We start from the raw sequence: 13,148 nt of genomic DNA, 5'->3' as shown, positions 1-13,148 counted from the left end.
CCTGTAAATTTGAATCCTTTCAGCATCTGGTGCTACTGGCACATTCTGTCACTATGTAGTTAAATTAGAAGGTGGGTCCATCTTTAGCAGTAACTGGCACACAATTTTTGCAGCTTACTATCACACATTTGGTCTGTTAAAGTGCCTTAGCAAAGATTACAATTTGGCCTGTTTTATTTTTCCTCTTGTCCAGGGAGCTTAGATGCTGAAGAACAGTTCCTAAAACAGAACAGAGGAACTGCTTTAATTAGCAATCTACCTAGATAAGAATGGAGAGACTAGAAGATGCGTCCTTGAATGCTGGTTGTTTGAGGGAGTGAGAAGTAGCAAAAAGTTAAGCGTTCCAATTGGCTATTAGGGCGGCCTGTTAAATCACATACAGAAGGAGCAACCTATCAATCATCTCAGTCCACTCTGGTGATTTCAATGGATTTCATTGGAGTTGTCAGTTTATCCCAGGGCTGAATTTGATCCAGTTACTGGGAAGCTGGACATTACTGGAAAGTTAGGAGCTAGAAATTATTATCAGGGGAGGAGGTTATATAATCAAATAAACAGAGAGAAATTTTAGCTGAATGAACATATAGACATATTTAAACACTGGGAAATGGAATTCTATTTTTTGCTCTTATAAAAAAGTCTGTTCATCTCATAAAAATGATAAAAATGGATTCCTTTAAATCTATATAATTCAAGTATATTAACTGGTATTCTTTGTAGATGTTAAAGTCTTGATCCTGAAAACAAGATTTGGCTTATTGCTTACTGGTATAGTCATGTATAGTCTCTTTGGCTTCCATCTCTTTGGCTTCATTGGTAGTAAGCTATATGTCTTTTCATGTTTGCAAGATACTTGGGGAATTGCATTTATACTTAAAAAAACATCACAATAATGCATAAAACAGATAAAAAATAATTAAAACATCATAAAATACATCATAAAAATATAGTTGCACAACTCCAATTAAGTCAGTATAGTACCTCACAATGGGATGCAAATGAATAATAAAATGTTAAGAAATGGGCAAATGGGGGGGGGGGGAAGAAATTATAATGCAGGAGGGAATCTTTCTCTTAAGCACAGGGCTCTATTCCTTCAATATTAAAATATTTACAAATATAATATAATATAATATTTTCTTGGTAAAACATTGGCATTGTAATAGTTTACTGCAAAGTAATGCAGATGCATCATTATTTTCAGTGTTTTCTTCTCCACATTCCCATAACTATGATTGGACTAAATCCTATTGAGTCTTAATCAGGCAAAACTTTTATTGATTTCAATTTAGAGTTTTGACTGAGTAAGGTCTGAGTATGGATGCCAAGATCTGGCCCGGTAGGAGTAATTTTCAGAAATGGGTGGGATTTTAGTGGTACAAAATAAGAATTTTAAGAAAGGTGTCTGTGTGTCCAGCATAACATTGAGCTGAGTGGATACATCACAGTGAATAATTCCTTGATTAATAGAATCAAATATTCATCTTTTGGAATATCTACCATCAAATTGGAATTTCCTTGATTTTTGTTTCAAAATAATTATTTTATTTTATTTTTTAAACTCTTTCAGTTGGTCACAAACAGTCTCTGGAATATTGGATGTTTGATATTCAAGTTGTTTGATAAAAGTGATTGATTAGTTAACTAACTTTGTGTCCCTGTTTCTTGACTGAATGAATGCACTTCCACACATGCATAGATACACACATTAAGCCTGAATACTATGAATACGATGTTGGAATTTATTTTTAGCAAGCATTTATTCCAGTAAAACACAGCCACCCAAAAATTCACAGAAAGTCAACACAAAAAGGAGTGCTAGGATGATGTAACGGGGCATTCACCTGTGGAGTGCCTTTGAGCAACTGGCTGGGGTACTACACTCCTTTTCTCCACCTTTGCTCCCCCTACAGATTGCTGGCTGACCTTGATCAGTCTTCAAAGGCTTGGCCCTCCGGCCAAGTCACAAAGTCCAAATGAACCCCTTTCTGGGTATTAAAGAGTTTGGTAATTAAACAGTCTATTTGCACCCACGAGGGTCTCAGCCCCATCTCTGGATCCTTTAAATTCATCCTTTTATTCTGACTCCCAAATAAGGCTTGTCCCCTTCTTGGGGTTTATGCCACTTTACTTGTGGCTGGTAGGGGAACCCAGGCCCACCCACTACTTGTGGTTCAAACCCAGGGACCCCATACACAGCAACTACATACTGTTCACTCCAATCCATCACTGCTATTTCCCTGGGGCTCTTCCTACAAGGCCCCTTTTACCTTCTCAGGTTCTGTTCCCGGGTCAGGGGGGGAGCACCCTTCTTCATTCCTCTGTTCCTAGCCAGAAACTGATCTGCAAAGGCCCTGCAGCTCCTTTTATCTAAACCTGATGGATCATTGGTTGTCTCTAGCTCTTCTAGTCCTAGGAGGACCAAGTCTCTCTAGCTTCCAAGATAGCTGCTCTCGTGAGGCCTCTTTGAGTAGGCCTGGAGGACCCGCCTCTGCTGCTGTTTTCCTGCCATCTCACTGCTTCCTAGCGCGGGGTATAGAAGAGTAGTGGGTCCTCCAGTAGGAGCCACAAAGGCCTGGTACACCCCAGGGAACTCATTTAAAAATTTAAGAAAATATTTATTGAAAACATTTTACAGCATTCACTCAACTCTAATTATAACATTATTCAAATAAGAAAGTGAGTCACCTTACGTATTGTGCATGCATGATTCTTCCATTTTGTATGTAGATAATAGCCTTTTACTACTCTATACTGAATGCTGTTGCTATTATTATTATTTATTTATTATTTATTACTCACTTAAAACATTTCCTGCACTGAAGAGTTTACAATCTAGAAGACAGACACAGCTAACACAAAAAAAGCTCTGTGAGACTTATAGAAGTGTGTTTAGAATGGGGCATGTGTGTGTGTGTGTGTGTGTATATATATATATATATATATATAATATTGATTTTTTTCTGTCTTTACATAAATTTAATTGTAAAACATGAATTTTAATCAAAATATTATATTGCTCTAGTGAAAAGAAAGCAGAAATCACTTGATGGTTAGGCTTCACTGAGATTTTAAAAATATTTATTGACTTTTTCAAAAACTGGTTCTGTTATACAGTTCAGTCTCTATATATTACATTATTATTATTTTTATTTATTTTCTAAAGTCATGATAAAAATAGCCATGTTTTTTCTCTTTTTCAGGTTAGGCATCTTTATAGTTTAACAGTATTTGAAAACTATCTATATGCAACTAATTCAGATAACTTCAGCATCTTACAAATAAACAGATACAATCGCACAGATGTTCAGTCACTGATTAGACATGAAAATGCAAGAGAGATCCATGTCTATCAGAAAAGAACGCAACCATCAGGTACGCTCAAAATTCTCTTTGTGGTAGACTCTTCTCTGGAGCCAGTTCTGGTGTAACTTCACTGAAATCTTTGTGGTTATGCTAGGGGCTAATCTGCCCTTTGTTCTAACAGGCATATTGATAGGTATGATTTTTATGTAGAAAACCCCTATGACAAGTAATGGAGTTACTTATGTAACTCTTCTGTGCATCTGCTAGGAAAATAGATATGAGTAGAGAAGGTCAAAAACGTTCCTATGGAACAGTTTTCCATTGGAATATACTGATTGGACAGACTCAGAAGATGCCACTGGAATGAGCTGATTCTGTTAAAACTTTCAACAGAAAGCAGGCAGCCTGCAAGCTTGCCTGTCTGTTCAGTTTCCTGCCAACTTGCAAGCCAACCCACTCGCTTCTCTGTGCTCCCAAGCCTCCAGATTCCATGGCAGTGAGCCTGGTGAGTTTCCTGAGAACTGAGGTTCCCAGTGACCCTCAGTAGCCTGCCTGATGGGCTGCCATAAGCTAGGTTCCCTGGGCTCCAGGGCTCAATGGGTGGTTAGCTTCTTGCCTTGCAGGATCCCAGGTTGCCCGCCTGGTGGGTGGCCAGGGAGCCAGGATCCCCAGGCTTACAGACTTCCCAGCTCGTGGAATATCTGAATCCCTGGCTGGCTGCCTGGTGGGGTGCTGAAGGCTGGAGTTCCCTGGGATCCTAGGCTCCCCAGAATCCCTGGTTGGTCAGCTCCTCAGGCTTCCAAGCTTTCCAGGCTGCCTGGCTCCCCAGGTGTCCACCTGATGGGCAGCCCAGGACTCCAGGCAGCCTGGACACCTGTTAGGAGGGCAGTCAACAAGCCAAAAAAAAATGTTTCAATTATCCTAAAATGGAATATTTCTCACCTTCCCCTCACACATTATTTTTTAGTTTTTTTGTTTTTGTTCTAATTCAAAATGAAAACATTCAAAATCTCAAACTTTTTTGTTGATGGGAAAATCCCATTCCTGCACAGTTCTAATTACGGGCCTGATCCTGCAGACCTTGCACACACAAAATACCGACTGATTTTTGTGGAAATTTTGGACGTGCAGACACTGAAAGGTAAGGCTCTAATTTTGTAAAAAAATTCACAAGAACAGATATTATTGCTTTGGCTACTCTAACATGAGAACTGGCACACCAGCTTTACAGACAATGTGAACTTTATTATATAATTGAACTGTTATGTTACAAAGGATTCTGAAGCTGCATCAAACTCTCGCTTGATATAGATTGGATGAACTGATTTTCAACCCATAGTTGAGAACATTGATCTGCAGATGCCATCCACGAAGAGCATTGCAAAGAATCATACTGCTGTAGGCTGACCTCTTGTCCTCATGGGGAGCAAGTAGGTTTAGCACACAGGATATATGATTTTGATGTAACTTTTGTTACATCCTTTGTGACTATGTGGTATTCTCCTGTGCTCTTTGTTATACTAGACCAGTTATGTTCTGAATGGACATGTTTGTTGCTCATTAAGATTTGCTGTACAGGCTATCTCAGCTTGGTTAGGTTTCTGTTATACCTTTAGAATACGGAACTTGAATAATAGTTTATTTGTTAAGAAAACAAAAACAGAAAGTTGGGAATAAAAAAGAAAATAGGCTTTGAGCCCTGCATAGGTGTGCTAGAAGAGTGAAATTTTAGAATATAGGAATCCTGTCTCCAAGCTCCCTGTACAAGAGGAATCCATAATCTGGCTTACTGAACTAGGGAACTAGTGGAGGGGTTAGCATTCAGATGAGGCATATCTGGAAAGGGTAGGGAAGATCATGATCCTGAATGCCAGAAAAAGTGCTCTGGAAAGAGCACTGGCTGTGTTTTCACTTAGATATAGCATGTCCTGCTGTCCAGCATCCATCATGTATCCTCACTTTTGTGCAAAAACCCAAGTGCTTTATGAATGCTCCCGTCACTTTCTCCTTGACGAAGATGGCAAAGGATCTCCCCACAGGAGACTATGTTTCTTTGATCTCCAGCACCCAGGATTCTAATGAAGCCTGTCTGGTATCCTTCAGCAGTACTTACCCTATTTGAGCACCTGGTTTTACATTGGTTCCCTGGCACTTGTTTTTCTCAGCACTTTGGTACCTTTTCTTCTTAGCACTCTGGTGCTTCAGCACCTGTTTTGGTTTGCAGGTATCACTAATCTTTTTCAGAACTCCCACCCTCTTCTTTTTTTGCCCCTGCTGTGGCATTTTTTCTGGTTTCCTGGTCCTCTTGTGGCAGCACTGTGATCCTCACCCCAGTGTCTGAGTCCCAGGAGCTCCAGGGCAAAAGTTTGTTGAGCATCCAAACATCTTATAGTTTGTTGTCTGTCTTTGTACTTGATCTTCTTTCACTCTTGCGATTCCCTCAATGCCATGAGTTGTGGCCAATGACTTTTAAGGACCTTTCCCCCCTTATTTCAAGTATGGCATCTAAAGAGGAAGGAAGGCCACTTTGCGACTTCCACCTTTACCGGTGTGGCAGAATAATAACATGGGTGCCCCCTCCAAGCCCTCCTTGAGGAATCTCAAGGAGACTCCTAGAAGTCTGGCATGAGGCCAGTTCAAGATGCTCAAAGCTAAAACCTGAGTTGGACAAGATCAGTGAGCACCAGGACTCAGTGCCAATGCTGCATATGTTGACACAGGCATAGCTTCTTCTTGAGAACAGCTTCCTCAGCAAAGTGTTCTCTGCTATCACCAGCAAAACCAAGTCTTCACCAAGCACTCACATCTTGCTATTTTTGAGCCTCAGCTTTGCAGTTGGAAGCACTTAGCTTATCAGATGAGTGTTCCTCCATATAAGAGCCACCCAGATGAACTGGGGTTCTCTTTCGATAGTAGATACTTTTTCTGCTATAGAGAAGAACAAAGGAAGTGTCTCAGCAGGGGATGATCTTTCCTTTAACTGGTTTTTATAGAAGCTGTCCAAGACAGATTATTTTAAATTCAAACTACAAGAACCTACAAGACCCACTATTGAGAGGTTCCTAGACTAGAATCCCCCCCCCAAACACACACATACAATATTTCTTTTGTTTGTTTTAAACCTACTGCCTATTAATTTCATTTGGTAACCCTAGTTCTTGTGTTATGAGAAGGAGTAAATAACATTTCTTTATTTACTTTCCCCACACCAGTCATGGTTTTGTAGATCTCTATCATATCCCCCCTTAGTCGTCTCTTTTCCAAGTTGAAAAGTCCCAGGCTTATTAATACCTCCTCATATGGCAGCTGTTCCATACCCCTAATAATTTGTGTTGCCCTTTTCTGAACCTTTTCCAATTCCAATATATCTTTTTTGAGATGGGGCGACCACATCTGCACGCAGTATTCAAGATGTGGGCGTACCATGGATTTATATAGAAGCATTATGATATTTTCTGCCTTATCATCTATCCCTTTCTTAATGATTCCCAACATTCTGTTAACTTTTTTGACTGTTGTGCACATTGAGTGGATGTTTTCAGAGAACTATCCACAATTACTCCAAGATCTCTTTCTTGAGTGGTAATAGCTAATTTTATATGTATAGTTGGAATTATGTTTTCCAATGTGCATTACTTTGCATTTATCAACATTGAATTTTATCTGCCATTTTGTTGCCCAGTTACCCAGTTTTGTGAGATCCTTTTGTAAATCTTTGCAGTCTGCTTGGGATTTAACTATCTTGAGTATCAGCTGCAAATTTTGCCACCTCACTGCTTACCCCTTTTTCCAGATCGTTTATGAATATGTTGAATAGGACTGGTCCCAGTACAGACCCCTGAGGGACACCACTATTTACCTCTCTCCATTCTGAAAACTGACCATTTATTCCTACCCTTTGTTTTCTATCTTTTAACCAGTTACCAATCTATAAGAAGACCTTCCCTCTTATCCCATGACTGCTTACTTTGCTTAAGAGCCTTTGGTGAGGGACCTTGTCAAAGACTTTCTGAAACTCTAAGTACACTATATCCACTGAATCCCCCTTGTCCACATGTTGTTGACCCCCTCAAAGAATTCTAGTAGATTGGTGAGGCATGATTTCCCTTTACAAAAACTATGTTGACTTTTCCCCAACAAATTATGTTCATCTATGTGTCTAACAATTTTGTTCTTTACTATAGTTTCAACCAGTTTGCCCAGTACTGAAGTCAGGCTTACCAGCCTGTAATTGCTGGGATCACCTCTGGAGCCCTTTTTAAAAATTGGTGTCACATTAGCTATCCACCAGTCATTTGGTGCAGAAGCTGATTTAAATGATAGATTACAAACCTAGGACCTTACTAGAATGTTTGCAGGCCAGCATTTATACTTGACAGGGGTGGTATGTGCCCGTCAATAGGTGGCCTAGTTCACACTCTACCCCACTGTCTATACCCTCAAGTGTCAATAAATCTAAAGAACTAAGAGAATTACTAAGTAGCTAGAAACCCTGAATAAAAATCCTGCAAGATGATATCTTCAGACAGGTGGAATTAGAAGGTAAGTCTTTTCCCTTATCTTAATTATCAAATGTTTTCATACTTAATTTTGGATACTCTTACTGTTAATTCAGAAGTATGCCTTTAAAATGTAATATCAAGAAAAATGAACATTTTGGGCAAACTGTGGCTTGCTCTGCATAGTGGTGCAAATGTGGAAAAGAGTGTGCGGGGAAGCCTTACTGCTTTTGTGTACATGGATGTGCCAAAATCCCAGTCCTGTCCTCACTGAGCATAATGACTGGGAGATAGTAGTAGACTCCCCCACAAGTATATAGAGCCAGGGTGTGGATCAATACTGAGCTTAGCTGACATGGAAGGAGCACACGCTGCACTCTGTTAAATAATGTCAGTCTCCACTGTGATGTGCAACTTCCGCGAATGCTTCTCAGGTCTATTGTTCATATAGAGTGCTGGCGTACCTACTCCAATGTGGAATGTGGTTTAATAGCTACATTATAGCACTTTGAATTTATATACCTGTCTGTTTGGGGCATCATTTTTAAAAATTCTGACCTCTTTTATGACTGTATGCTGGGAAAAGATGGATTGTAGCTCAGATTCACTTTTCTGTCTAAACTCTCAACATGCTGATGCATATAATTATCTTGCTTTTAAAATATTTCAAGCATGCTATTTTTCATTTGTTGTAGTCAGAAGCCATGCATGTGAAGTAGACCCATATGGAATGCCAGGGGGATGTTCGCACATCTGTCTGCTCAGCAGCAACTACAAAACACGGACTTGTCGCTGCAGGACTGGCTTCGTCTTGGGAAGTGATGGCAGGTCATGCAAAAGTATGTTGTTAAAATCAAACACTTTGCTAGCAGCTAATATTTCAGAGTAGCAGTCTGAGTGTTAATTAACATTATCATCAACAACAATAGAAATAACATAAGTTGTTAGGTAAAATTTGCTTGCAATATGCACCTGCCATTTTGCTCACATTCTCCTTTTATTCCCTTAAAGCTATCTGACTAAATTCATTCTATAGAAATGGGTAAATTTAACCTGAGGCACTATTGACTAAAATTAAAAACAACAACAACAACAAAACCAAATCCTTCCAAATTTTCATTTAGTAACTTTTACTCTCTGTTTATGTGGTGTCATGATACATCAGTACTGCAACAGAATTAAATACTTTCACATTAATTTTTACCCACAACGGATCAAATCCTTCTCACCATTCTGATTCATAAGCAGTCCCACTGTGTAAATAAGTCAAACCGGGTTTTGTCCATGATAGTTTGGAAGAACAAGTTGATTTAAGTAACATAAGAAATGCAAACATTTTTTGAAGCTTAAGTATTTCTTCTCTGAAAATTCCTGATTTGGGCTGGGACCAGTAGCAGATGGAATATTCTGAGAGAAACACAACCTGTGGATTATCTGATCCAACCAAAATATGAGTCGTAAAAGTTTTATGAGAGAGCTTGGCTTTCTGAGATTTTTAGTCTGATCTCTTGGCCAAAGACATTTGATTTAGTTCAGATAATAGTGTGATGCGGACCGCACAAGTAGATAGATGCTCGTATTTTGACACTTACAGGTAAACTAAACTGATTCTCAAATGCTTTTGGGGTTTGGGCATCATCAATAAAAAATCTGATGAAATTTTCAAATAAATAGTTTATTCTTTCTTCCCACCCTGTAACTGAATTTTATGTACATCAGCTAAAACCAAACAGATTTGATTAAAAAATCCAACCTAGAGCTCTAGAGGCATTGATGAAAAGTTTTGCCATAATTTTTTTCTTATGTTTGCAGCAAAACTTTGAGAGTCATTTGTGTGGATTCTTAGCACTGTCCAAATGAGATAAAGATCTTTTGATTTATTTGTTCCTGCCTGTCTTCAGATGAAAGATTTTGAGTGGTCTGTTTTGAATTTGCTGAAGTTTTCTGTATTGTCAGATTTAATGAATGCCACAGTCACTGTCTACAACAGCCTTGACAGAGCCTAATGAATTGTAAAATTAAATGCCTACAATATTATACATGCTGTTTAACTTTGTAGCCAGTGTGATCTTATGATCTGTCATGTTTTTGCAACGTGGACTGTTACAGACAAAAGAATGATTAATTAGATATAACCTAATCACAGAAGTTATTTGTATTTTAATTAAGGTAATGTAATTAGCTAGTCTTTTTGAGTTTAGATACATTCAGAATATTTAAGGGTTTAGTTTTTGGTATTGAATAAAAAACCTCTAATTGTGCCGGTTAATTAACAAGTGACATTATGCAGCATAAAGAAGATTAGGCGGCAATGGTTGTTTGCATTTTGCAATCTTTCTTCTGCAGGACCAAAGAATGAGTTGTTCCTGTTTTATGGGAAGGGACGCCCGGGAATCATACGAGGAATGGACCTGAATTCCAAAGTTGCTGATGAATACATGATCCCCATAGAAAACCTGGTCAACCCTCGTGCTCTGGACTTCCATGCAGAGACCAATTACATCTACTTCGCTGACACTACAAGCTTCCTGATTGGGCGACAGAAAATTGATGGCACAGAGCGTGAGACAATCTTGAAAGATGGTAAGTGATGGGAGGTGATAGCAACAGCAAAAGGATGCCGCTAATGAGAGGGTGAACTGATCCATATAGAATCCAAATCAATGAAAAGCCTCACCCAAGCCTGTAACTGAACCTGAAGCCAAACTAAACCTTTTTAAAGTTGGAGAAGTTTAGATAATTTCCTTTCCCCCTTCCTTTCCTGTTTTACAGCTCTGCATTTGCATTTTTCTGTTTCTTGAGGGAAAACTTTCACAGATGCTGAGCACCTGCAGCTCTCATTGTCTTCCATGTTTTCTCAGCACCTGTGAAAATCAGACTGGAGATATTCAGGATCTATTGTGATCTACCTGATACCAGATAGTTTGCAGTTAATTATTTAATAATAAAATAAAGTAATGTCAGTGGAAAAAGGTCAATAAAACTGTCCAAAACTGTTAGATGCCCCTGAGTGAAAAAGGTTTGCTAAGAAGAACATCACAATCTTCCTTTTGGCAGAGGCCTGAAGAAAGACCACAAAATGGAACTGTTGGCTGGTTAGGTGATGTGGCCAGAATGCCAGTGGGGTGATTTGGCAGCCTTCACTGTTGGGGCTTCAGTCAAGTCCTGGCTGTAATAAAAAGCACTCTGGACTTGATTCTCCACTGTATTTGAGCTGCACAGACTGAGCAGAAAGGCCAGGAGGCTGTTGGTAGCCAGTTGCGGCTCCCTAACAGGCTCACATGGCTCCAGCACATTAGGGCTATGCAAGGGTAAACCTAATTTATGCTACTGGCATGAGGTCTCTCAGGAATCTTATGCTAATAATGGGTCATGTGTAGCTCTGCTCCGTATGCATCCTCCCCTTCTACATGCCCTGCCCTTGAACACCCCCAATATACCTCCATTTCCCCCTTACAATGGGGAAAGGGAAGATAGTCCTGAAGTGACAAAGCCACCCCCACCAGCTTTATACAAAGTTTCCCTGCACGGGGAATTCACCAGTGGCTTTCTCCAACAGCTTTAAGGATTCTTTGGTCTGCTTAAGTGGCATGACAAAGGACATTTTCTATGTAAAAAAAGACTGATATAAGCAAAATATGATGGCTTGATATATCACAGTAATTAATTAAAGCTTTTTATGGTGTTTGTGTGTATGTGATCTTAGGGTTTTATACTGTGCTTTTGGGGATAAAAATAAACTTTGTTTTCATATGTTTAATTTTGATGTTGACTGGTAGATTTGTTTGTTACAAAATTCTATTTGTTTGTTTGTTTATTTTTGGCGGGTGTTTGGGTAGATCAATGTATCAATGTTATAAGTTGCACAAGGTGAGTGAGGTAATATCTTTTATTGGACTAACTTCTGTTGGTGAGAGAGACAAGCTTTCGAGCCACACAGCGCTCTTCTTCTTCTGTTGTGTCATTCTTGTTATGATGGAAATATTTTTTCGAAGAGGAACATTTTGCAGTGTTTCCTAAAGATAGTCTGATGTGATTTGCCTAATATACTCTGTAAGTTTATTCCATAGCTGGATCCCTTCCACTGAGAATGATTTATCCCCAGCTCTCATGTGCTACACCATGGAATTTGTCTTTTGTTTTATGCATGGTTCCCAGCTCGGGTAGGCATACATATGGTAGCTCTGCCCAAACTAGTGCAGTAAAAAGACCAGTGTAGCTGGGGTTAGTGGCAGCTCTGGCTAGCTTCCTGAGTACAAACCCTCCCAGACACCCAGGTACATACACAGGCTGCTACCACCTGAGCTGCTACCCCCAGCTACACTGCTATTTTTAGCATGCTAACTGAAGCACATGTCTTTCTACCTGAGCTGGAAAGCATGCTCCCAGCTGAAGTGTAGACATACGCTAAGTTAGGCAGTGCTCCATATACTGGAACTCCTCACTTAAAGTCATCCCGGTTAACGTTGTTTCGATGTTAAGTAGCTGATCAATTAGGGAACATGCTCATTTAAAGTTGTGAAATGCTCCCTTCTAACGTCATTTGGCAGCCGCCTGTTTTGTCCACTGCTTGGAGGAAGAGCAGCCCGTTGCAGCTAGCTGGTGGGTGGTTGGAACCAGGGTGGACCAGCAGCCCCCCATCAGATCCCCACTCCCCTAAGTTCCCTGTGCAGCAGCTGTCCCTCCCCCCACTGCCATGTGCTGCTCCTGCCCTCTGCCTTGGAGCTGCTCCCAGAGACTACTGCTTGCTGTACGGGGGAAGGGCATTGGATTTGCTTAACATCGTTTTGCTTAAAGTCGCACTTTTCAGGAACATAACTACAATGTTAAGTGAGGAGTTCCTGTAGTTTCATAATACTAAGCATATTTGAAGAGCACTTGTCGTGGTATTTTTCATCATTTTAAAAATTAATATGGCATCTTGCCATATCATTTCAACGTTATCCTTGTCAGACCTCATAAACTCAGCTGGGATGGATTGGCTCAGTGCTTGGGTGGGGGACAACTAGAGAAAATCAGGTGTTTCACAAAGCAATTTAGTAGGGAACACTCTTTTCTCTGAGTAGCATGGCGTTAGGGGGCACTATGCTGCTATAGTTGCCATTTCTCTGATCACAGGTCCTCATTACTTGTGCATGGCACTTCTTGCAAGAGTAGGTGTGTTAGCCCTAGCAATATTCCAACTCAAGTAATTCAGTCTGCACACACAGGAACCTACTGAGAGTGCTCAGTACATTGCAGTGTTGTATCTTGATTCCCCTTGTGAATCCTCATTTTTAGCTTCCTGTACTAAACTGTTGTGTAGTGTTGGTAACTATTTGATAGCACCCAGCAAGTTTCCTC

The 13,148-nt window shown here is 40.0% G+C and overlaps 1 protein-coding gene across 1 annotated transcript in view; it reads left to right on the top strand.

Annotated features, from left to right (window-relative positions):
* LRP1B (LDL receptor related protein 1B) overlaps nt 1-13,148 on the top strand; it is a 1,070,902-nt gene that overhangs the window by 460,625 nt on the left and 597,129 nt on the right. The window contains exons 9-11 of the mRNA XM_065413676.1: nt 3,204-3,375; nt 8,501-8,644; nt 10,152-10,388. Of these exons, the coding sequence (XP_065269748.1) occupies nt 3,204-3,375; nt 8,501-8,644; nt 10,152-10,388 (553 nt within the window). The remainder of the gene's footprint in view (nt 1-3,203; nt 3,376-8,500; nt 8,645-10,151; nt 10,389-13,148) is intronic.

The sequence above is a fragment of the Emys orbicularis genome, chromosome 11, assembly GCF_028017835.1.
Source record: "Emys orbicularis isolate rEmyOrb1 chromosome 11, rEmyOrb1.hap1, whole genome shotgun sequence".
Lineage (NCBI taxonomy): Eukaryota > Metazoa > Chordata > Testudines > Emydidae > Emys > Emys orbicularis.
Note: the sequence above shows the minus strand (reverse complement) of the source record. Positions and strands in the feature narration are given on the sequence as shown.